The 24,844-nt window shown below is 55.1% G+C and overlaps 1 protein-coding gene across 1 annotated transcript in view; it reads right to left on the reverse strand.

Moving 5' to 3' along the window:
- Nucleotides 1-24,844, reverse strand: part of nvl (nuclear VCP like) — a 66,008-nt gene that overhangs the window by 17,124 nt on the left and 24,040 nt on the right. Inside the window, 14 exon segments of the mRNA XM_069887958.1 lie at nucleotides 1,450-1,569; nucleotides 3,194-3,214; nucleotides 3,216-3,257; nucleotides 3,503-3,607; nucleotides 4,870-5,085; nucleotides 5,436-5,646; nucleotides 8,717-8,849; nucleotides 10,191-10,308; nucleotides 11,919-12,020; nucleotides 15,686-15,820; nucleotides 16,007-16,083; nucleotides 16,296-16,428; nucleotides 19,115-19,330; nucleotides 21,232-21,283. Of these exon segments, the coding sequence (XP_069744059.1) occupies nucleotides 1,450-1,569; nucleotides 3,194-3,214; nucleotides 3,216-3,257; nucleotides 3,503-3,607; nucleotides 4,870-5,085; nucleotides 5,436-5,646; nucleotides 8,717-8,849; nucleotides 10,191-10,308; nucleotides 11,919-12,020; nucleotides 15,686-15,820; nucleotides 16,007-16,083; nucleotides 16,296-16,428; nucleotides 19,115-19,330; nucleotides 21,232-21,283 (1,681 nt within the window).

Consider the following 24,844-nt stretch of genomic DNA (forward strand, 5'->3'; position numbering starts at 1 on the left):
CTCAGGGAATAGAATTAAGTTCAGTTAGGATTACTAGAGAGATGGTGCTGAGTAAAGATGAATAGACTAAAGGTAGATAAGTCTCCCAGACTGGATGAGTTGTACCCACAGGTACTGAAGGAGGTGGCTTTGGAAATCATGGAGGCATTGGAAATGATTTTCCAGAAATCAATAGACTATGGCATAGTTTTGTGGCGAAGTTTGCAGATGACACCAAGATGGGTGGTGGAGTAGGAAGTGTTGGAGATAATGCAGTGAAGTGGATAAGCAAGTTTACTGATGACACACAGATAAGAGGTGTTGTGGATAGGTAGGAAGATTTTCAAAACTTGCATAGGGATCTGGACCAACTGGGAGAATGGGCCAGTATATGGCAGATGGAGTTTAATGCAGACAAGTGCAAGGTGATGCATTCTGGAATAGAGATATACATTTAATGATACGGCACTGAGGAGCATGAAGGAACAGAGAAATCTGGGAATACAAATACATTATTCCTTGAAGATGATGTTGTATGTGGACAAGGTTGGTATCTTAGCCTTTATTAATGAAAAAATTGAGTTTTGGAGTTGGGATGTTATGTTCAAATTGTTTAAGACATTGGTGAGGCCAAATTTGGAATATTGTGTGCAGTTCTGGGTGCCTAACTACAGAAAGAATATCAATAAGATTGAAAGAGTGCAGAGAAGATTTACTAGGATGTAACCGGGTCTTCAGGAGTTGAGTTACAGGGAAAGATTAAACAGGTAGAACTTTATTCCCTGGAGCATAGAAGAATGTGGGGAGATTTGATCAAGGTTTACAAGATTATGAGAGTTATAGACAGAGTGGATGCAAATATGCTTTTTCTACATAGATTGGGGGAGATAAATATGAGAGGTCTTAGTTTTAAGCACAAGAGCAAAAAGCTTAGGGGGAACATTTGGGGAAAGTTCTTCACTCAGAGCGAGGTGGAAGTCCGGAATGAGCTGCCAGCTGACGTGGTGAATGCAGTCTCAATCGCGTGATTTAAGAATGAATTGGATAGGTACATGGACGGGAGAGGCATGGAGGGTAATGGAGTGGGCGAGTGGTAGGCGGGCAAGGGAGGGGGGAGATGGGACAGGTGGGAGATGGGCAGGTGGGATGATAGGCAAGGGAAGGGGTAGATGAGGAGGGAGAGGAGAGACAGGGGAGGGACAAGGCAAACAAAGAGGGGACAGATGAGGTGGGGGCAGATGAGGAGGGGGTGAGAGCAGACAAGGATGGGGCAGACGAGGAGGGAGCATTTAAGGTGGGGAGGGAGGGGGCAGACAAAGAGGAAGCATTTGAAGGGCAGACGAGGGGGGAGAAGATGGAAGGGGGGGTACATATGATGCATATAAACCCCACCCAAAACTCCACCCAGCTGCTCCCCAGACCCTCGCACTATATCCCGCACAAATCCTTACCTGACCCAACCCCTCCTACCTCGTGCTCGGAACGGCGGGGACACAGTGAATCCAGCTCATCGAAGAAAATGACACACGGGGCAGAGTTTCGGGCTCGCTGGAAGACTTGGCGCACGGCACGCTCACTCTCCCCCACATACTGCAGGCATAGGAAGATCCATCAGGTGGAGGGGCAAGGGAGGAGGAGGCAATAATGGTGAAGGAGAGGGGCAGAGGGGAGGTGGAGCTGGGAATTGGGGGGAAGGCGAGAGGGGGAAGGCGAGAGGGGGAAGGCGAGAGGGGGAAGGCGAGAGGGGGAAGGCGAGAGGGGGAAGGCGAGAGGGGGAAGGCGAGAGGGGGAAGGCGAGAGGGGGAAGGCGAGAGGGGGAAGGCGAGAGGGGGAAGGCGAGAGGGGGAAGGCGAGAGGGGGAAGGCGAGAGGGGGAAGGCGAGAGGGGGAAGGCGAGAGGGGGGAAGGCGAGAGGGGGAAGGCGAGAGGGGGAAGGCGAGAGGGGGAAGGCGAGAGGGGGAAGGCGAGAGGGGGAAGGCGAGAGGGGGAAGGCGAGAGGGGGAAGGCGAGAGGGGGAAGGCGAGAGGGGGAAGGCGAGAGGGGGAAGGCGAGAGGGGGAAGGCGAGAGGGGGAAGGCGAGAGGGGGAAGGCGAGAGGGGGAAGGCGAGAGGGGGAAGGCGAGAGGGGGAAGGCGAGAGGGGGGAAGGCGAGAGGGGGAAGGCGAGAGGGGGAAGGCGAGAGGGGGAAGGCGAGAGGGGGAAGGCGAGAGGGGGAAGGCGAGAGGGGGAAGGCGAGAGGGGGAAGGCGAGAGGGGGAAGGCGAGAGGGGGAAGGCGAGAGGGGGAAGGCGAGAGGGGGGCGAGAGGGGGAAGGCGAGAGGGGGGAAGGCGAGAGGGGGAAGGCGAGAGGGGGGAAGGCGAGAGGGGGAAGGCGAGAGGGGAAGGCGAGAGGGGGAAGGCGAGAGGGGGAAGGCGAGAGGGGAAGGCGAGAGGGGGAAGGCGAGAGGGGGAAGGCGAGAGGGGGAAGGCGAGAGGGGGAAGGCGAGAGGGGGAAGGCGAGAGGGGGAAGGCGAGAGGGGGAAGGCGAGAGGGGGAAGGCGAGAGGGGGAAGGCGAGAGGGGGAAGGCGAGAGGGGGAAGGCGAGAGGGGGGAAGGCGAGAGGGGGAAGGCGAGAGGGGGAAGGCGAGAGGGGGAAGGCGAGAGGGGGAAGGCGAGAGGGGGAAGGCGAGAGGGGGAAGGCGAGAGGGGGAAGGCGAGAGGGGGAAGGCGAGAGGGGGAAGGCGAGAGGGGGAAGGCGAGAGGGGGAAGGCGAGAGGGGGAAGGCGAGAGGGGGAAGGCGAGAGGGGGAAGGCGAGAGGGGGGAAGGCGAGAGGGGGAAGGCGAGAGGGGGAAGGCGAGAGGGGGAAGGCGAGAGGGGGAAGGCGAGAGGGGGAAGGCGAGAGGGGGAAGGCGAGAGGGGGAAGGCGAGAGGGGGAAGGCGAGAGGGGGAAGGCGAGAGGGGAAGGCGAGAGGGGGAAGGCGAGAGGGGGAAGGCGAGAGGGGGAAGGCGAGAGGGGGAAGGCGAGAGGGGGAAGGCGAGAGGGGGAAGGCGAGAGGGGGGAAGGCGAGAGGGGGAAGGCGAGAGGGGGAAGGCGAGAGGGGGGAAGGCGAGAGGGGGAAGGCGAGAGGGGGAAGGCGAGAGGAGAGGGGGAGAGGGGAAGGCGAGAGGAGCGGTGAAGAGGAGAAGCCGAGAGGGGAGGGGAGAGAGGCAGAAGGGGGAGAGGGGCAGAGGACTCACCATGTTGAGCAGTTCGGGACCCCTTCACACCAATGAAGTTGAGTCCAGATTCATTGGCCACTGCCTGGAAAACATATTGGGTCACATTGAGGAAGAAGAGACCGTCCCCTCACTCCAACCCCACCCCCCTCCACATTAGGTGCCGCCTCATCATGTCCCCATCGTACCACCCAATGGTGGGTTGGGACTTTGGTGGGGGGGGGGGGGGGAACGAGACTGAGCAGGACAAACCTGTAGACTGAACCAGGTTCATTGCATTTAATCTGATGCCAGCGGGACGTGTGAACTCCACCAGTCAAGTACACTCACCTTGGCCAATAACGTCTTCCCACAGCCTGGGGGACCAGCCAATAGGACGCCAGCTGGGCTCGACAAGCCAAGGAGCTGAAACTGCTCCGGATGTCGGAGTGGCGCCTGAGAGAGAGAGAGAGAGAGAGAGAGAGAGAGAGTCCAAGTCATAGCAAGGCCACCACCCAATTCAGACCCTTGACCCCAAACCCGGTCCCCTGACCAGATCCCAGTGCCTCCCACCCAGACAGGTGATGATCACCTGGCACCACCCCTCTCCCCCAACAACATTCAGTGAACCACTGCTGCAAGTTCTGTCACTCACCACTCCCCTCCCTCAACTCCATCTGCTGCTCCCCTCCATCAACTCCCTTCCCCTCCCTCAACTCTATCTTCCCCTTCCCTCCCCTCCATCAACTCCCTTCCCCTCCATCAACCTTTCCCTCTCCATTCTTTCAATGATTCCTTCCCTCCCTCCCCTCCATCAACCCACCTCACTTCCCCCTCCTCTCCGCCTGCATTTCCCACTGCCTCAGGAAGCCTGTTGGAGGACCCACCCTCCTCTCTGACAGAGATGAGGAGGAACTGCTTTCACCAGATGATGGTAAATCTGTAGAATTCACAGCCCATTGAAGCAGTGGAAGCGACCCCAGTAAATATATTTAAGACAAGGTTGGATAGATCTTTACAGTGGGGGGAACTAAGGGATATGGGGAAAAGGCAGGTCGGTGGAGATCAGCCATGATCACATTGAATGGTGGAGCAGGCTTAATGGGCCAGATGTTCTAACACAAACCTCCACAGTCAAGGACAGTTTCTCTCCAGCTGCTTTCAGACTCTTAGCTGGACCTCAAGAGGGGGGCAAAAAATGATGCCCCTGCATTATCTACCTCCCTTTCTCGTTTCCACCAGCTCCCCACCTCCCTCTCCATTCACACAGATACCCCTCACCCGTTACCCCCACTTTTTTCTCTTCTGCCCTCCCACCCCTATTCACCCTGCCTGTGGGCCCGTGCTCCACCCCTGCCCTTCTCCCCACGGTTTTATCCAGACGCCTGCCTGCTTTTTGCTCATACCTTCACTAAGGGCTCCTTATCTTTACTAAGTGACTTGCTGAGTTTCTCCAGCATTTTTAGGGTAACAACCATTTTTAAGACCTGCTTTGACACTTTCCTCTCCTCCCTCTTCTATTTGATTGCAACATCAGCTCCTGTATGAATCTGTACAGCAACACAAAGCTTCTGGTGTTCTGTTTTGGTGCATTTGACACAAACAATGAGGATGAAGGAAGGACCAGCAAGGGAGGGGTGGGACAGGAAAGAGCTAGGGCTGGGTAGTGGGATCAGAATCTGTGTCGAGACAGGACAGCATCACGAGGGTCCAGGTACCAGAATCGCCATGGTGAGTTCCTCCCGGATTTCCTCCAGTGCGCCGACATCATCCCAGGTCACGTCTGGAACGGTGGCAAAACCCTCCCGCTTGGCAGATGGCTGCACCACAGACAGGGAGCTGGAGAAATCCGCCATCTCCATTCTCAGCTCCTGCAAGTTCTGCTCTGGCACCGGGGTTTGGTCCCGGAGTACATCACGCAGTCTTCCCAGCGTCTGGAAGAGGGTAAAACTGAAATTGTGGAGGAAGCCATCCCTGGGTTGGGCTGCCACTGGGGGAGGGGGACAATTACAGGGGAAGGGAATGGGGGAGAACAATCACGGGGGGGGACGACCGTCACCAGGGTGGATGGGACCATCACGATTGGGAGGAGGGGGTGGACCATCACCTGGGGGGGAGCCCATCACCGAGGGAAAGGTGGGGGGTTTAACCTGTCACTGGTGGGAGGAAATTGTCACGGGGTTTGCAGAACTGAACCATCACTGGTGGGGTGGGAGAACCATCACTGATGGGACCTGGGGAAGGATCACACTGGTGGGACAGTGAGGGGGGGAATGTTACTTACCGTACCAGTAGCCAGCACCTGTCCCACGATGGTTTCACCATCTGCCGGACGGTCTTGCCGCTGGATGAGAATGCGGTTGACGGCACTCATGGCAGCCTCACGGCACAAGGCCAGAAGATCAGCTCCTACGTATCCTGGCGTCAAGCGGGCGAGCTCCTGGAAGTCGAACGAGTCGGGCAGTCTCAAGTTCCGGCACAGGGTCCGTAGAATCCTGCAGGGAATCAGGTACTGCTCAGAGAACGACAGCACAAAATCACCAACGATGCTTAACCTCAACACAACCCTGACTACTGTCGAAGTTAAAAATGATCAGGCAAGGGGCCATCAACCAGAGAAGATGATGGGGGGGGGGGGGGGCAAAGGGTCAGACGGTGGGGGGGAGGGGTGAAGGGTCAGACGGGGGGGGCGAAGGGTCTGTCTGGGGGGGGGCAAAGGGTCAGACTGGGGGGGGCGAAGGGTCAGACTGGGGGTGGCGAAGGGTCAGACTGGGGGGGGCGAAGGGTCAGACTGGGGGGGGCGAAGGGTCAGACTGGGGGGGGCGAAGGGTCAGACTGGGGGGGGCGAAGGGTCAGACTGGGGGGGCGAAGGGTCAGACTGGGGGGGGCGAAGGGTCAGACTGGGGGGGGCGAAGGGTCAGACTGGGGGGGGCGAAGGGTCAGACTGGGGGGGGCGAAGGGTCAGACTGGGGGTGGCGAAGGGTCAGACTGGGGGTGGCGAAGGGTCAGACTGGGGGTGGCGAAGGGTCAGACTGGGGGTGGCGAAGGGTCAGACTGGGGGTGGCGAAGGGTCAGACTGGGGGTGGCGAAGGGTCAGACTGGGGGTGGCGAAGGGTCAGACTGGGGGTGGCGAAGGGTCAGACTGGGGGTGGCGAAGGGTCAGACTGGGGGTGGCGAAGGGTCAGACTGGGGGTGGCGAAGGGTCAGACTGGGGGTGGCGAAGGGTCAGACTGGGGGTGGCGAAGGGTCAGACTGGGGGTGGCGAAGGGTCAGACTGGGGGTGGCGAAGGGTCAGACTGGGGGTGGCGAAGGGTCAGACTGGGGGTGGCGAAGGGTCAGACTGGGGGTGGCGAAGGGTCAGACTGGGGGTGGCGAAGGGTCAGACTGGGGGTGGCGAAGGGTCAGACTGGGGGTGGCGAAGGGTCAGACTGGGGGTGGCGAAGGGTCAGACTGGGGGTGGCGAAGGGTCAGACTGGGGGTGGCGAAGGGTCAGACTGGGGGTGGCGAAGGGTCAGACTGGGGGTGGCGAAGGGTCAGACTGGGGGTGGCGAAGGGTCAGACTGGGGGTGGCGAAGGGTCAGACTGGGGGTGGCGAAGGGTCAGACTGGGGGTGGCGAAGGGTCAGACTGGGGGTGGCGAAGGGTCAGACTGGGGGTGGCGAAGGGTCAGACTGGGGGTGGCGAAGGGTCAGACTGGGGGTGGCGAAGGGTCAGACTGGGGGTGGCGAAGGGTCAGACTGGGGGTGGCGAAGGGTCAGACTGGGGGTGGCGAAGGGTCAGACTGGGGGTGGCGAAGGGTCAGACTGGGGGTGGCGAAGGGTCAGACTGGGGGTGGCGAAGGGTCAGACTGGGGGTGGCGAAGGGTCAGACTGGGGGTGGCGAAGGGTCAGACTGGGGGTGGCGAAGGGTCAGACTGGGGGTGGCGAAGGGTCAGACTGGGGGTGGCGAAGGGTCAGACTGGGGGTGGCGAAGGGTCAGACTGGGGGTGGCGAAGGGTCAGACTGGGGGTGGCGAAGGGTCAGACTGGGGGTGGCGAAGGGTCAGACTGGGGGTGGCGAAGGGTCAGACTGGGGGTGGCGAAGGGTCAGACTGGGGGTGGCGAAGGGTCAGACTGGGGGTGGCGAAGGGTCAGACTGGGGGTGGCGAAGGGTCAGACTGGGGGTGGCGAAGGGTCAGACTGGGGGTGGCGAAGGGTCAGACTGGGGGTGGCGAAGGGTCAGACTGGGGGTGGCGAAGGGTCAGACTGGGGGTGGCGAAGGGTCAGACTGGGGGTGGCGAAGGGTCAGACTGGGGGTGGCGAAGGGTCAGACTGGGGGTGGCGAAGGGTCAGACTGGGGGTGGCGAAGGGTCAGACTGCGGGTGGCGAAGGGTCAGACTGCGGGTGGCGAAGGGTCAGACTGCGGGTGGCGAAGGGTCAGACTGGGGGTGGCGAAGGGTCAGACTGGGGGTGGCGAAGGGTCAGACTGGGGGTGGCGAAGGGTCAGACTGGGGGTGGCGAAGGGTCAGACTGGGGGTGGCGAAGGGTCAGACTGGGGGTGGCGAAGGGTCAGACTGGGGGTGGCGAAGGGTCAGACTGGGGGTGGCGAAGGGTCAGACTGGGGGTGGCGAAGGGTCAGACTGGGGGTGGCGAAGGGTCAGACTGGGGGTGGCGAAGGGTCAGACTGGGGGTGGCGAAGGGTCAGACTGGGGGTGGCGAAGGGTCAGACTGGGGGTGGCGAAGGGTCAGACTGGGGGTGGCGAAGGGTCAGACTGGGGGTGGCGAAGGGTCAGACTGGGGGTGGCGAAGGGTCAGACTGGGGGTGGCGAAGGGTCAGACTGGGGGTGGCGAAGGGTCAGACTGGGGGTGGCGAAGGGTCAGACTGGGGGTGGCGAAGGGTCAGACTGGGGGTGGCGAAGGGTCAGACTGGGGGTGGCGAAGGGTCAGACTGGGGGTGGCGAAGGGTCAGACTGGGGGTGGCGAAGGGTCAGACTGGGGGTGGCGAAGGGTCAGACTGGGGGTGGCGAAGGGTCAGACTGGGGGTGGCGAAGGGTCAGACTGGGGGTGGCGAAGGGTCAGACTGGGGGTGGCGAAGGGTCAGACTGGGGGTGGCGAAGGGTCAGACTGGGGGTGGCGAAGGGTCAGACTGGGGGTGGCGAAGGGTCAGACTGGGGGTGGCGAAGGGTCAGACTGGGGGTGGCGAAGGGTCAGACTGGGGGTGGCGAAGGGTCAGACTGGGGGTGGCGAAGGGTCAGACTGGGGGTGGCGAAGGGTCAGACTGGGGGTGGCGAAGGGTCAGACTGGGGGTGGCGAAGGGTCAGACTGGGGGTGGCGAAGGGTCAGACTGGGGGTGGCGAAGGGTCAGACTGGGGTGGTGGGGAGGTCATACGGGGGGTGCAAATGGTCAGACTGGGGGGGAGCAAAGGGAGTCATGACCCTGCGCAGACGGATAGCCAGATGCTGGTGGAAATGCAGTGCTGGATTGTGTCCCAAGCACTAGGCAGGACCACGTCCTCAATGAGGGGGCCTAACTGCACCCCCAATATGGGGTGGGACCCAGTAACCACGATTCTGAACGGAGACACTCACCGTTCCCGCGCCTCCTGGCTGGGAATGCCAAGGCAGATTTCCCGGTCGAAGCGACCTGCCCGTCGCAGCGCCGGGTCCAGAGCATCCGGCCTGTTGGTTGCCCCGATGACCAGAACCTGAGTGGATGTCAAATCTGCAAAGGGAGGAAGGATGAAAGGATGAAAATCACAGGGGGAGGGTAGGGGGAGGGTGGGGGGAGGCAGGAACATGGACGCGGTGATATAGATGTTTCCAGGGGTGGGGTTTAGGGAATGTCTGTGGGACGGGGGTAGAGAACATTACTTGGAGGGTGGGGTAGGGAACGTTTCTGGGAAAGGGGGTGTAGGGAACGTTTCTGGGAAAGGGGGTGTAGGGAACGTTTCTGGGAAAGGGGGTGTAGGGAACGTTTCTGGGAAAGGGGGTGTAGGGAACGTTTCTGGGAAAGGGGGTGTAGGGAACGTTTCTGGGAAAGGGGGTGTAGGGAACGTTTCTGGGAAAGGGGGTGTAGGGAACGTTTCTGGGAAAGGGGGTGTAGGGAACGTTTCTGGGAAAGGGGGTGTAGGGAACGTTTCTGGGAAAGAGGGTGTAGGGAACGTTTCTGGGAAAGGGGGTGTAGGGAACGTTTCTGGGAAAGGGGGTGTAGGGAACGTTTCTGGGAAAGGTGGTGTAGGCAATGTTTCTGGGAAAGGGGGTGTAGGGAACGTTTCTGGGAAAGGGGGTGTAGGGAACGTTTCTGGGAAAGGGGGTGTAGGGAACGTTTCTGGGAAAGGGGGTGTAGGGAACGTTTCTGGGAAAGGGGGTGTAGGGAACGTTTCTGGGAAAGGGGGTGTAGGGAACGTTTCTGGAAAAGGGGGTGTAGGGAACGTTTCTGGGAAAGGGGGTGTAGGGAACGTTTCTGGGAAAGGGGGTGTAGGGAACGTTTCTGGGAAAGGGGGTGTAGGGAACGTTTCTGGGAAAGGGGGTGTAGGGAACGTTTCTGGGAAAGGGGGTGTAGGGAACGTTTCTGGGAAAGGGGGTGTAGGGAACGTTTCTGGGAAAGGGGGTGTAGGGAACGTTTCTGGGAAAGGGGTCTGGGAAAGGGGGTGTAGGGAACGTTTCTGGGAAAGGGGGTGTAGGGAAAGTTTCTGGGAAAGGGGGTGTAAGGAACGTTTCTGGGAAAGGGGGTGTAAGGAACGTTTCTGGGAAAGGGGGTGTAAGGACCGTTTCTGGGAAAGGGGGTGTAAGGAACGTTTCTGGGAAAGGGGGTGTAAGGAACGTTTCTGGGAAAGGGGGTGTAGGGAATGTTTTTGTGGGGAGGGTAGTAGGGAATGTTTTTGTGGGGAGGGTAGTAGGGAACATTTTTTTGGGGGGTAGGGAATGTTTCCGGGAGAGGGGGGTAGTAGGGAACATTTCCGGGAGGGGGGGGTGTAGTAGGGAATATTACTGGGAGAGGTGGGGGGGGGGGGGGGGGAGGTTTAAGAAACGTTCCCAGGACAGTCGCGGATCCCTGACTGACCGTCTAAGCAGGTGAGCAGCTGAGCAACGATGCGACGCTCCATGTCCTTAGAGGCAGCATCCCTGCGGGGGGAGATGGCATCAATCTCATCGATGAACACAATGCATGGAGCCTGGGCCTGGGGAGGTGGAAAGGGGATTGTCACAGGGTCCCCAAACCCCATGAATACCCACCGCCATTAGACTCCACCTAAGGTGGGACACGGCCTCAGACCCCACTGGTGGGGGGACCATTCTCAAACCCCACAGGGGGTGGGGGACCATTCTTAGAACCCACCTGGAGACGATACCATTCCTAAACCCCACCGTGATCCCATCAATCCCTCCCCCAACTCTCATTCTCCCCACCTGTTCCAACCCATCTCCAGCCCCGCCCTCTATCCCATTCCCACCTCCTCCTTCCCTGCCCCAAACTACCTCTATCCATTCCATCCCCTCACTGTGCCCATTCCACCCCACTCCATTCCTTTCCCTCATCACGCCCCCATCCCACCCATCTCTGTTCCAACCCATCTGTGTCCCACCCCCCTCAATCCACATCCCAACCCTCTCTGTCCCTATCACACCCTCTCCATCCCTTCCCCCCCTTCTCCGTCCCCCCTCTCCATCCCTTTCCCCCCTCTCCGTCCCCCCCTCCATCCCTTTCCCCCCACTCTGTCCCCATCCCACTTGTTTCACCTCTCCATCCCTGCCCCATCCCACCCCATCCCCACCCCTCCCCGTCCACCCCTCTCTGACCATGTCTTACCCCTCCCCATCCCCACCCTGTCCCCCCTCTATCTTCACCCCTGTCCCACCCCTTTCTGTCCCCCCATCCCCTCAGTCCCCCCCCATATTCGTCCCTGTCCCACCCCTCTCTGTCCCTGTTTCATTCCACTCTGTCCCCGTTCCATCCCATCCCTGTCCCACCCTTCCATCCCTGCCCCATTCTTCTCTGTCCCCGTCCACCTCTCTCCGCCCTGTCTCACCCCGCTCCGTCCCTGTTCCCCACTCCCCGTCCATCCCTGCCCTGTCCTACCCCTCTCCATCCATGTCCTACCTCTCTCCATTCCTGTCTTACCCCTCCCCGTCCCCACCCCTCTCCATCCCCCCTCCATTTTCGCCCCCATCCCACCCTTGCCCCACCCCTCTCCGTCCCCGCCCCCACCATCCCCGTCCGTCCCTGCCCCTTGCCTTGCCCCTTGCCCCTTGCCTTGCCCCTTGCCTTGCCCCTTGCCCCTTGCCTTGCCCCTTGCCCCGTCCCTGCCCCTTGCCCCGTCCCTGCCCCTTGCCCCGTCCCTGCCCCTTGCCCCGTCCCTGCCCCTTGCCCCGTCCCTGCCCCTTGCCCCGTCCCTGCCCCTTGCCCCGTCCCTGCCCCTTGCCCCGTCCCTGCCCCTTGCCCCCGTCCCTGCCCCTTGCCCCGTCCCTGCCCCTTGCCCCGTCCCTCTCCCTTGCCCCGTCCCTCTCCGTCCCTGCCCCTTGCCCCGTCCCTCTCCGTCCCTCTCCCTTGCCCCGTCCCTCTCCCTTGCCCTGTCCCTCTCCGTCCCTGCCCCTTGCCCCACCCACCCCTCCATCCCCCCCCCACCCCTCTCCGTCCCCGAGCCACCCCTCTCTGTCCCAGCCCTCTCCTCTCTGTCCCCGTCCCACCTGTCCCCATCCCACCTCCCCGTCCACCCCTCTCCACCCCCACCCCCTGGGCCATCCCTGCCCACCCTGACGTCCTCTCCCACCTCGTTCCCGGCCCACTTACCACAGCCCATTCGAAGAGCTCACGCAGTTTGTGCTCAGACTCTCCCGAGACGCCGGACACTATCTCAGGAGCAGCCACTTTCACCAATGGCAGCTCCAGCTCCTACATGGGGACAGGGAGTCAGTGTCCTGTGTGCTAGGGGTCCCAGGGGCAATGCACTCCCCGCCAGGATGGAGGGGGGGGGGGTCCCAGCCCCGGCCCACAGCACCATCGCCATTCACCCCCTCCCCATCATCACACCCCGTTGTGCCTTAACCCTTCCTCCATTGCACCTCACCACCTCCCCCGACCCACTCACCCCTCCCTCCTCCTCCCCAACATGAGTTACCCCTGTGCGGAGTGGGCTGAGTCAGAGTGGAAAGGCTTTGGCTCAAGGGGCTTCGGCAAATGGGGGTGAGGTGTTGAACTCAAGTGAAAAGGGCCACTCTATTTCGAGGAATAAAAAGGATTCAGCAGGAAGTCATAGGTAAGGGCGGGTTTTGTGTGTATTTTGTTCCTCTCGTCATCGACTGTGGGAATGGCAGCCAAGGCAGGCAAATGCTCCTTTTCCAGAATGTGGATCATCAGGGAAGCCAGCAGTATCCCTGACAACTTCATCTTTAAGTACATCCAGCTGCAGCTCCTGACAAGCCGAGTTAAGGGACCGGAGATGGAGTTGGATGAACTCCGGATGATTTGGGAGGCAGAGGGAGTGATAGACCGGAGGTACCTCAGAGGCAGAAAGGTAGATAGGTGAGTTAGAAAAGGGAAAGGAGACAGGCAGGCAGTGCAGGGCACCCCTAAGGCCATTCCCTTGATAACAAGTACACTATTATGGATACTGTTGGTGGGGGACCTACAAGGGACAAGCCACAGAGATCAGGTCTCTGGCATGGATTCTAGTCCTCTGGCTAAGGAGAGAAGCGAAGAGGCGAGCTGTAGTGATTGGGGATTCCATAGTTAGATAAGAGGTTCTGTGGAGAAGATCAAGTATCCCACATGGTATGTGGTCTCCTTGGTGCCAAGGTCCAGGATATCTCAGATCAGGTTTATGGCATTCTCAGGAGGGTGAGCAGTCAGATTATTGTTCATGTAGGGACCAATGACATAGGTAGGAAGGGTGAGGAGAGTTCAGGGAGTTAGGGGCTAGGTTGAAGGAGAGGATCTCCAGAGCTGGGATCTCAGGATTGTTACCGGTGCCATATGCGAGTGAGGTTAGAAATAAGAAGTTAATGCAGCTCAACACATGGCCAAAGATATGGTGCAGGATGGAGGACTTCAGGTTTCTGGATCATTGGGCTCCCTTTCAGGGAAGGTGGGACCCTTTCCAATAGGACGGTTTGCATCTAAGCTGGAAGGGGACTAATATCCTTACAATGTAGCGGCGCTATGATGGCACTCCCAGACAGCATCGAACCAGCTATGTGACGTCAGTGTGTGATGACATCAGCGCATGTCGGGCACGTGATTTGGGCTTTTAAAAGGTTGCACGCATTCTGAACAGTAAATCCATTTGATTCACTGAAGAAATGCCTTGTATGGTTACTTCATCTTGTCCACTGTGATTCCAGGTCCATAGCCACAGTGGGAAGGTTTGCTACTGCTGCTCTGGTCGATTTAAACTACACTTGCAGGGAGAGAGGAAGCAGAGTGTCATAGAGGAGTGGATGAAGGAAAAAATGATGATAAAATTGCATGCACCGTTAAAGTCAACGGGTTGAATGTGGTGGAAATTTTCTAAAGTGCATCTATTTCAATGCAAGGAAAGGCAGATGAGCTTAAAGTGTGGACTGGCACGCGGAACGATGACATTATAGCCATTAGTGAGACAGCCACAGGAGCAGCAGGACTGGCAGCTCAATGCTCCAGGGTTCCATTGCTTTTGAATGGGTGGGGAGTGGCATTGCTCATCAGCGAAAAGATCACAGCTGCGCTCAGACAGGACAGGCTACAGGGCTTGACTACTGAGGCTATACGGGTGGAGCTGCAGAACAAGAAAGGTATGACCACATTCATGGGGTTGTATTATAGACCGCTCAATAGTCAGCGAGAATTGGTGGAACAAATCTGTAGGGAGATAGCAGACAGCTGCAGAAAACATTAGGTTGTGATAGTAGGAGATCTTAACTTTCCACATATTGACTGGGATTCCCCATCCTGTAAAAGGGCTGGACGGCTGGAGTTTGTAAAATGTGTTCAGGAAAGTTTTCTAAATCTATATATAGAGGTATCAACTAGAGAGAGTGCAATACTGGATCTGTTTTTAGAGAATGAGACAGGACAGTGATTGACGTACGTGTAGGGGAACATTTTGGGTGCAGTGATCGTAATGCCATCAGTTTCAAGTTAATGATGGAGAAGGATGGGTCTGGGCCTCAGATTGAGATTCTAAATTGGAGAAAGGGCAATTTTGAGGAAATGAGAAAGGATTTAGAATGTGTGGATTGGGTTAAGTTGTTTACGGGTAAGGACGTGCGAGGGAAGTGAAGGACCTTAAAAGGTGCAATTTTCAGAGTTTAGAATTTGTATGTTCCTGTCAGGATTAAAGTCAAGGTTTGTAGGTATAGGGAACCTTGGTTTTTTAGGGATATTGGGGATCTAGTTTGGAAGGTGTAAAGCAGGTATAGGCAACATGGAGCAAATGGATGTTGTCTACATGGACTTTAGTAAGGCCTTCGACATGGTCCCACACGGGAGCTTAGTCAGGAAAGTTCAAACGCTGGGTATTCATATTTAAATAGTGAACTAGATTTGACAATGGCTGGATGGGAGAAGCCAGAGAGTAGTGGTGGATGATGCTTCTCAGACTGGAGGCCTGTGACTAGTGGTGCCTCAGGGATTGGTGCTGGGACCATTGCTGTCGTCATCTATATCAATGATCTGGATGATAATGTGGTCAATTGGATCAGCAAGTTTGCAGATTGCTGAGGTATTGTGGACAGCGAAGAATGTTTTCAAAGCTTGCAAAGGGATCTGGACCAGGTAGAAAAATGGGCTAATTTAATGCATTTTGGAAGGAAAAACCAAGAAAGGACATACACGGTAAATGGTCAGGCATTCGGTAGAACAGAGGGATCTGGGAATACAGATACATAATTCCTTGAAAGTGACGTTACAGGTGGATAGGGTTGTAGAGAAAGTTTTTGGTATCTTGGCCTTCATAAATCAAAGTATTGAGTTGGGATGTTATGTTAAAGTTGTATAAGAAATTGGTGAGTCCAAATTTGGAGTATTGTGTACAGGTTTGGTCATCTAACTACAGGAAAGATATCAATAAGATAGAAAGAGTGCAGAGAAGATTTACTAGGATGTTGCCAAGACTTCAGGAACTGAGTTACAGGGAAAGGTTCAACAGATGTGATGGAGGTATTTAAAATTATGAGGGGGACAGACAGAGTAAATGTAGACAGGCTTTTTCCACTGAGGGTGGATGAGAAACAAACCAGAGGACATGGGTTAAGGGTGAAAGGGAAAAAGTTTAGGGGAAACATGAGGGAGTGTGGAATAAGATGCCAGCTGAAGTGACGAATGTGAGCTCCATTTTAACATTTAAGAAAAATTTAGACTGGTACCTGGATGGGAGAGGTATGGAGAGTTATGGTCTGGTTGCAAGACAGTGGGACAAGGCAAAAAAAAAAATGGTTTGGCACAGACTAGAAGGTCCAAAAGAACCCGTTTCTGTACTGTAATATTCTATGGTTCCATCACCACTCACCTGCTCTCCCCTCCTCACTGCGTCACCCCTGTGCACGCCCCACTCCTCCTTCCCATCTCTCCTGTCAACTCACCCCAGCCACAGCCTGTGCCAGGAGGGTCTTGCCGCAGCCAGGAGGCCCGTGTAACAGGAAGCCCCGAGGGGGCTGCACACCAATCTGCTCGTAAACCTCTGGGTGTCGGAGGTGGATCAGAAGCTGACACACCGCCTGCACGGAAGGGGAGAGGGGTTAGTGTCCCAGCACCGTCTGTGGGGGAGGGGGTCTCGGATCCAAAGGGGAGTTGGGGGATGGATCCAGAGGAGTAGCGGAGAAGGGGGGGTTCTCAGATCTGAGGGGCGGTTGGGGAGAGCGGGGATCCTGGATCTGAGGGGGAGTAGGGGTGCATGCTATCACCTCCAGCGTGTCGTCACTGCCTCCGATGTCCTCAAATCTCAAGGTGGAGAGCTGGACCTCGAACCCTCGCTGCCTGCCTGATGAACAAAAGATGCACCTTAACATGGAAAAGCATGGGTAATGGCCCTTCGGTCCAACACTCCTCTGCTGGACACAATGTCTTCAGATGATACGCGTCTCCCGTGCGTGCCGACCCCACTGCTCTCATGTATGAGCCATGTTTTCACGTGTAAGTCTCAGAAATCTCACTTATGAACATCACTTATGGCTCCTCAGGGTGATCACTGACCTGTCCTGTCCAGTTGGGTGGTCTCTGTGGTCCCGTGCACAGCCTGTGCTGACTCCTGTCCACGGCGCCGGACTCTCTTCCGCCCTCGCCTCCGCCCTATCTCCTGCAGCTCCAGCCCAGGGTCCTCCTTGCGCTGTAAGAATCCAGGATTCAGCACACCAGCAAGGAGAAGGGGTGGGGGGGAGGGAGAGGGGATAAGGGGCCGTGAGTGAGGAAGGTGTGTGGCCTGGAGAAGCGGATGGGGAGAGAGCTGTGGGTGAGGGGGGGGAGGGTGTAGATGGGGGCTTTGAGAGAGGAAGGGGGCACGGAATGGATGGTGTGTGCCCTGGGACAGAAGATGGGGATCATATATAACATACCACAGTTTATGGCATGGAAACAGGCCATCTCAGCCCTACAAATCCACACCGGTTCACTCAAACAATCCTGCTAGATCCCACCCCCCTCCCCCCCCGCCTATCTTTGGCTTGGCTTCGCGGACGAAGATTTATGGAGGGGGTAAAAAGTCCACGTCAGCTGCAGGCTCGTTTGTGGCTGACCAGTCCGATGCGGGACAGGCAGACACGATTGCAGCGGTTGCAAGGGAAAATTGGTTGGTTGGGGTTGGGTGTTGGGTTTTTCCTCCTTTGCCTTTTGTCAGTGAGGTGGGCTCTGCGGTCTTCTTCAAAGGAGGCTGCTGCCCGCCAAACTGTGAGGCGCCAAGATGCACGGTTTGAGGCGTTATCAGCCCACTGGCGGTGGTCAATGTGGCAGGCACCAAGAGATTTCTTTAGGCAGTCCTTGTACCTTTTCTTTGGTGCACCTCTGTCACGGTGGCCAGTGGAGAGCTCGCCATATAATACGATCTTGGGAAGGCGATGGTCCTCCATTCTGGAGACGTGACCCATCCAGCGCAGCTGGATCTTCAGCAGCGTGGACTCGATGCTGTCGACCTCTGCCATCTCGAGTACCTCGACGTTAGGGGTGTGAGCGCTCCAATGGATGTTGAGGATGGAGCGGAGACAACGCTGGTGGAAGCGTTCTAGGAGCCGTAGGTGGTGCCGGTAGAGGACCCATGATTCGGAGCCGAACAGGAGTGTGGGTATGACAACGGCTCTGTATACGCTTATCTTTGTGAGGTTTTTCAGTTGGTTGTTTTTCCAGACTCTTTTGTGTAGTCTTCCAAAGGCGCTATTTGCCTTGGCGAGTCTGTTGTCTATCTCATTGTCGATCCTTGCATCTGATGAAATGGTGCAGCCGAGATAGGTAAACTGGTTGACCGTTTTGAGTTTTGTGTGCCCGATGGAGATGTGGGGGGGCTGGTAGTCATGGTGGGGAGCTGGCTGATGGAGGACCTCAGTTTTCTTCAGGCTGACTTCCAGGCCAAACATTTTGGCAGTTTCCGCAAAGCAGGACGTCAAGCGCTGAAGAGCTGGCTCTGAATGGGCAACTAAAGCGGCATCATCTGCAAAGAGTAGTTCCCCCCGCCTATACTCTGCCCATAACCCTCCAACCCCCTCTTATCCATGTATATATCCAGCCTCCTCTTAAATGAAAGAATTGACTCTGCCTCAACTATTTCCTCCGGAAGATTCTTCCATTCAGCCCCCACTCTCTGAGTGAAGAAACATCCTCTAATGTTTCTCCTAAAATTTTCCCCCCTTACCCTCAACTTGTGTCCTCTTGGTTCAACCTCCCCTGCTCTCAGGGGGAAGAGTCCACTTGCATCTAGTCTTCATAATTTTAAAAACCTCTAACAAATCCCCTCTCAACTATCTACGTTCCAAGGAATAAAGTCCTAACCTCTTCAATCTTTCTCTGTACTCTAGGTATTTTAAGTCCTTGTAAATCTTCTCTGCACCCTCTCCACCTTATCTATATCCTTCATATAATTTGGAGACCAGAACAGAACACAATACTCCAAACCTGGCCTCCCAAAACCCTTAAACAGTCACAGCATCACTATACTCCATGCTATGATTTATGAAGGCTAACATACCAAATGCCTTCTTAACCACCCTGTCAACTTGGGAATCCACCTTCAAGGAACTCTGCACCGTAACTCCAAGATCTCTTTGTTCTTGTGCATTCCCCAATGTCCTCCCCTTTACTGCATATGTCCTAATTTGATTATTTTTACCAAAATGAAGCACCTCACACTTCTCTACATTAAATTCCATCTGCCATCTTTCAGCCCAACTCTCCAGACAAACCAGATCCCCCTGTCATCCCTGAAAACCTTCCTCGCTATCCACCACTCCCCCTATTTTCGTATCATCTGTGTATTTACTTACCCAGTTAACCACCCCATCGTCCAAATCATGGTGTGGGGGGGGGGGGGGAGGAGAGAGGGGAGGGGCCATGGGTGAGGGAGAGCAGGGGAGGGATGATGGTGCATGGCATGGGGGGCAATGGGTAGGGATGGGGAGGGGGGATAGGGACAGAGCACAGATGGGGTATGTCTGGGGACAGTGGGAGGGAATGGGGAGGAGGCTGGCTATCGCTGAGGGAGAGGGTGAGAGTTGGGGGACAGGGAGATGGGGGATGGATAATGTTTGGCCTGGGGACAACATATGGGGATGGGGCTGGGGCTGTTGGTGAACGAGGGGATACGGGATGGGGGATGAATGGTGTGTGGCCTGGGGTAGCAGGTGGGGATGGGAAGGGAGCTGTGGGGGGAGGGGATTAGGGATGGGGGACAGGGGATGGATAGTGTGTGGCGTGGAGTAGCAGGTAGGGGTGAGGCAGGGATTAGGAGGTAGGGGCAAGGGTTAGAATTAGGAGTTCAGGAGTGGGGACAGAGAACAGGAATTCTGGGTCTACAGCGGCAGCAACACTACCTGATCAGTGGGAACAGTCCTTGGGGACCGATCAATGAACCAGCCATCAGGAGAGGCACCCGTTCTGCCTGGGGTCCTCGCCCATCTTCTGGTCGTCTGTGGCGCTGCCTGTCCAAGTGCGGTAGAGTCCTCAGATGCTCTCCAAGGGGCAGAGCTGGATCCGCTGTCATTCCTCCGGTAGAGACTCAGCAGCGAAGAGTTCATGTGATTGGTCAGCTGCAGAGAGAGAGCAAATGGTGAGTGGGAACCACAGGGAAAAGAGGGTCCGGTGGTTGGGGGGGGGAGCTGGGTTAATGGGGGAAAGAGGGGAGTGAACAGCGATCCAGGAGGTGGGGGATGCAATTGGGTTGGGGGGGGTAAATAAGACAGAAGCACCAGGTGGGGCCGGGGGGGGGGGGTAGAGAGCTGGTTTGGGATGGAGGTGGGATGGGTCTGGGATGGAGGTGAGAGGGAGGGTCCCAGATTGGGAAAAGGGGGAAGGATCCCAGATTGGGGGGAGGGGGAAGGGTCTAGAGAGGAAGTGAGGGGTAGCATAGCTGGGGGAGGGGAAGGGTCCCAGATTGGGGGGGGGAGGGGGGTATAGAGAGGGTGAGTGGTAGAGTAGCTGGGGGAGGCGAAAGGTCTTGAAGAGCGGGAATAATGGGAAGAATCCTGGGGGGGAGGGAGTTGAATGTGTCGTTGAGGGGAGGGGAATATATCCCCGGTTTGGGGGGGGGGATAAGAAAAAAGTGGGATGGGATGGGAGGGGAGGTGTCCCGTGGAGGGGGGTGCAAGCTATCCGGGGAGGGAGCATGAGGATCTCCAGGAGGAGGGGTGGGGTGGTATCTGGGAGGAAGGGCGAGGGGTTCCCTGGGAGGAGAAGTGGGGGGAGGAAGGGCAGGAGGAGGAGGGAGGAAGGGCAGGGGGAGTGGCGGGGGAGAGTTCCAGCAGAGAGCCACCCCAATCCCTGAACGGAGCCAACACAGGCCTGATCCCATCACAGCAAATCTCAGCCACCTGATCCTCTCTGTCCCCACTGAGCTGAATGACCACCTCCTTACTCTAAGCCAATACACAAGAACCAGGAGCAGGCCATTCAGCCCATCAAACCTGTTCCCCAGTCACTGAAATAGCTCCTTCCACCTTCCCTTTCCACCAGAGTCACACAGTTAGTGTTGTGGTGAGCACAGAACTATTAGAGCTCCAGCATCCAGGTTCGAATCCTGTGCTGGAAGTTTGTACTTTCTTCCCATGCTTGTATGGGTGTCCTCTGGGTGCTCCAGTTTACTCCCACTCTTTAAAATGTATGGAGTGGGTGGGTTAATTGTTGTATTTGGGGGGGGCTTGGGTTCATGGGCCAGAACAGCCTGCTTACTGTGCTGTACACCTAAATTTAAAGTTGTAATCTTTCAAAAACCTATCTGCATCTAAAATGCATTATTGAGGCCGCCTCGAGTATTTCCATGGGCAGGGAATTCCACAGATTCACCATTCATGGGGAGAAGCTCTTCCTCCTCATCTTGGCCCTAAATCTTCTCGCCCAAATCTTGAGGCCATGTCCACCAGTTCTTGATTCATCTACCAGTGGAAACAACTTTCCTGCCTCAAGCTTCTCTGTCCCTTTTGTAATTTTTTTAAATGTTTCTTTAAAATCTCCTCTTATTCTTCTGAATCCCAGGTGACTCAATTTCTCCCTACAGGCAAACCCCTTCACCTGGAATCAATCTGGTGAACTTCCTCTGGGCCACTTCCAAAGCTGGTACATCCTTCCTCAAGTGAGGGGACTGGGACCAGTACTGGGTGACTTCAGCAGAACCCTGTACTGCTGTAGCAGAACCTCCCTGCTCTTAAATTCTATCCCTCCAGCAAGAAAGGCCAACGTCCCATTTTCTTTCTTGATTATTGGTTACTCCCGCAAACCAATCTTTTGTGATTCATGTACAAGCACTCCCAGGCCTCTGCACAACAGAATGCTGAAATGTTTCACCAGTACCCATCACACACTCATCCCACCCACACACATCGTCACATCTCTCCTGCCTGGGTGTGATGGGCACCCACTCCCTCCTTTGGAGAGGGCCAGCACCAGTCAACACACAGCCAAGAGTCATCCACATCAGTAAATCAGCTCCAATTACCGGGTATTCAGGATAATCCTCACTGTCTGAAGACACTGTGATCAGATCTGCACTGAGGGGAAAAAAAAATCAGCAAATCAAATGAGGGCCAGCACTAGTTAGACAGAGTGCACCTCTGTAATAAGACATGTTAGAATAGTTATGGATGAAATACATCTTTAAAAGAGATAGATTGTGAGAGTTTAGTGTAGGTTATACTTCACAGAGTAACACTTCACAAAAGACAACTCATTTAAAATGCCAGAGCTTTGCTGCAGATCGACAATGAAGAAGCAATGGAGAATGCTGATCTATTGTATATGGGCAATAAAGTCCAGGCTCAGAAGTACTGATAACATTTTTCAAAGATTGGGTTTGGAGCCTTGGGAGAAGTTTTTGGTTTTTACAAGCAAAGAGAAAAATAAACAGTCAAGTGATATTTCTCTTTTGGAGAGAAAGAGAGAAGGCAGTACTACAGGAGCAATTGAGGCTGCAACATGGCAAGCTGACAACTTGTTGTGAGTTCAGCCTGTTCAAAACCCCTGTAGTCCTTACAAGAGGAAATCTGTGGCGACCTGGAAGAAGAGGTTATCATTTGGAAAACCCATGATGGGGCAAGTTTCTTCGGCAAGACACTGAAGTGACTGATTGGAGGAAATCAGTTTGATTGTGTCCAACGAACAACAAATATCTCTCTGAAACCAACAAGAACCTTCCTGAGTGGAAACCATTTAACTTTAAGCACCAGAACCTGGTGGAAATTATAAATGTTGAATTCTGTGGACAGTATGAGAATTGCCTGATATTGATGAACTTGGAGGAATGAAAAGTGAATGATTGGAAAGTGAAAAAAGAACTTTCCTGAACATATACACATTATATACACATGCACTTAGAATTAGAAGGAGGTTAATAGTAATAAGTTAAAGATTGATCCTGTTATTATGTTAAAGAAAAATAAAAGCAATTTTTGTTTAAGTAACCATTGTCTTGGTGCTGGGTTGTAGAGTCCTCTGGGCTCATAACAGCCTCCCTCTACACTGTTCCATTACACAGACCTAGCAGTGCACCTCCCTCCAAACAATGTCTCACACCCCTCGCGTCAGACTCCCAGGGTCATACACAGAGGGAATCTCCCTCCACACCATCCCGTCACACACTCCTGGGGTCAGAACTAGCAGTGTGCCTCCCTCTAAACATTGCCTTCCATTCCTCGCATCAGAAACAAAGTGAAGCTCTCTCCACACCGTCCCATCACACACTCCTGGTGTCAATCACAGAGTGAAGCACCCTCTACATCATCCCATCACACACACTCAGGGTCAGACAGACTGAAGCTCCCTTCATACCATTCCATCACACAATTCAGGGGTCAGATACGAGTGAAGCTCCCTCTACACCACCATTTAAGTTTATTATCATCTGATTGTACAAGTACAACCTGATGAAGCAGCGTTCTCTGGTCCTTGGTGCAAAAACATGCTGACACTCAACCAGACATACAGACAAACAATACACATGCAGAGCAAGTATTATAGCTCAACAAATAAATAAATAGACTCTGTTTTGTATGAATGAGAGTCTCAGATGTTTAGTGTGAGCAGTTGTTCAGCATTCTCACTGCCCGTGGGGAAACACAGTTCCTCAGCCTGGTGGCGCTGGCTTTGATCCTCCTGTATCTCTTCCCCAACGAGAGCAGCTGAAAGATACCATGTGCAGGATGGAAGGGGTCCTCAATGATTTTGCGCACCTTCTTCAGACAACAAGCTCGGTTGATGAGGCAGGGGGAGGGGGACTCCAGTGATCCTCTCTGCCACTCAGGTTCCTGTGGAATGACATCTGACCCATTTCTCTGCAGCAACCGTACCACATTGTGATGCAGCTGGCCAGGACGCTCTTGATAGAGCTCCTATAGAAGGTTAACATGATGGTGTTAAGACGAAGTGCAGTTACTGTTGCACCTTCCTGACAAGTGAGGAGATGTTGAGAGTCCACAATAGGTCACTAGTTAAGTGAACTCCAAAGAATTTAATGCTCTCCACTCTCTCTACTGCAGAGTCGTTGATGTGATGTGGAGGGTGGTCGATCCTGGAACTTCTGAAGTCCACAATTATCTCCTTTGTCTTGTCCACGTTGAGACTCAGGTTGTTAATCTCGCACCATTTCATGAGATTTTCTGTAGTGTGACTCATCGATGATGCTGATGAGTTTGGTCATCTGCAAACTTGACACTGTGGGAGCTAGATCTGGTGACGGAGTCATGGGTCAGTAGCATGAACAGGAGCGGGCTGAGCCCACAGCTCTGAGGTGCACCAGTGCTCAGAGTGATGGTGCTTGACATTCTGCTCTCGACCCAGAAAGACCAAAGGCTTTCCATTAGGAAAGGGATGTTGAGTCCCAGCGAGGAGAGCTTCTCCACCAGCCTCTGGGAATGATTGTATTAAATCTCAACCTGAAGTTGATGAATAGCAGCCTGGGGTACGAGACATCAATTTCCAAGTGGGCCAGGACAAGGCTATAGCATCATCTGTGGAACGGTTTCCTCTATATGCAAATGAAAATGGATCCAGTGTCTCTGGGAGGTGTGCTTTGATGAGTTCCATCACCACATGCTCGAAGCATTTCATGAAGTGCCACAGGGCGGATGTCATTAGGCCTGTTATTGACAGATAGTGGCTGAGTTGATCCTTGGAGGAATGATGGACTGCTGCAGTGAGGTGCTGAGCATCCGTGAAGACCTCCGTCAATTAGTCTGCACAGTCCTTCAGTGCCTGACCTGATAGGGTTCTCCTCACCTCGACCGCAACTAAGCGTGGGGCCCGTTTATCAGAGGGACACGGAGCTTTCTTTGGCATCATCCTGTTCTCCTCATCAAACTGTGCAGAGAAGGGAGGCATCACTGTCCTTAATTCACAAGGTTCACTTTTTTTTAATGTGGACGTAGAGCACAGTAACAGGCCATTTCGGTCCACGAGTCTGTGCCACCCAATCTACACCCAATTAACCAAAACCCCCCCCTCCCCAAACATTTTGAACAGTGGGAGGAAACCGAAGCCCCCGAGCAAACCCATGCAGACACAGAAGAAAGTACAAATTCCCTACATACAGTATGGGATTCAAACCCTGGTCCCAATCACTGGTGCTGTAAAGGCGTTGCGCTAACCACTACTCCAATCTTGCTGCCCGTGATCTGTAATAGCCTTGATCCCTTGCCACATGCGCCTTGTGTTGCACCGCTGTCAGTGAATCTTCTGTGCATACCCTTGCTTTGGCTTCTGGGTTGTGTGGGAGAGTTCAGCCCTGGCTCATCTTAGTGACATCCTATCCCCTGTCCTGAAGGCAGCATCATGAGCTCTGAGAAGGGCCCGGACCTCTGCATCCAACCATAGTTTCTGCTTAGCCCAGGTTGTGAACCATTTGATGCACTAGCCAGTCACTGAGCTCGTGCACTCCTCTATGCTTACATAACCATTGTAGGTGGCCACCTCCTGAAACAGCTGCAGTCCATGGACTCAAAGCAGACTTGCAGTACTGCAATGTCCCCCAGTTCCCTGCAAACTGATCTAGTTTGCTTTGCCAGCGGTCTGCATGCAAAGGTTAGCAGGATCTGAGTAGGGGCCAGGTGAAGCCTTAT

This window comes from Narcine bancroftii, chromosome 6 (genome assembly GCF_036971445.1).
Source record: "Narcine bancroftii isolate sNarBan1 chromosome 6, sNarBan1.hap1, whole genome shotgun sequence".
In the NCBI taxonomy this organism is placed as follows: Eukaryota; Metazoa; Chordata; class Chondrichthyes; order Torpediniformes; family Narcinidae; genus Narcine; species Narcine bancroftii.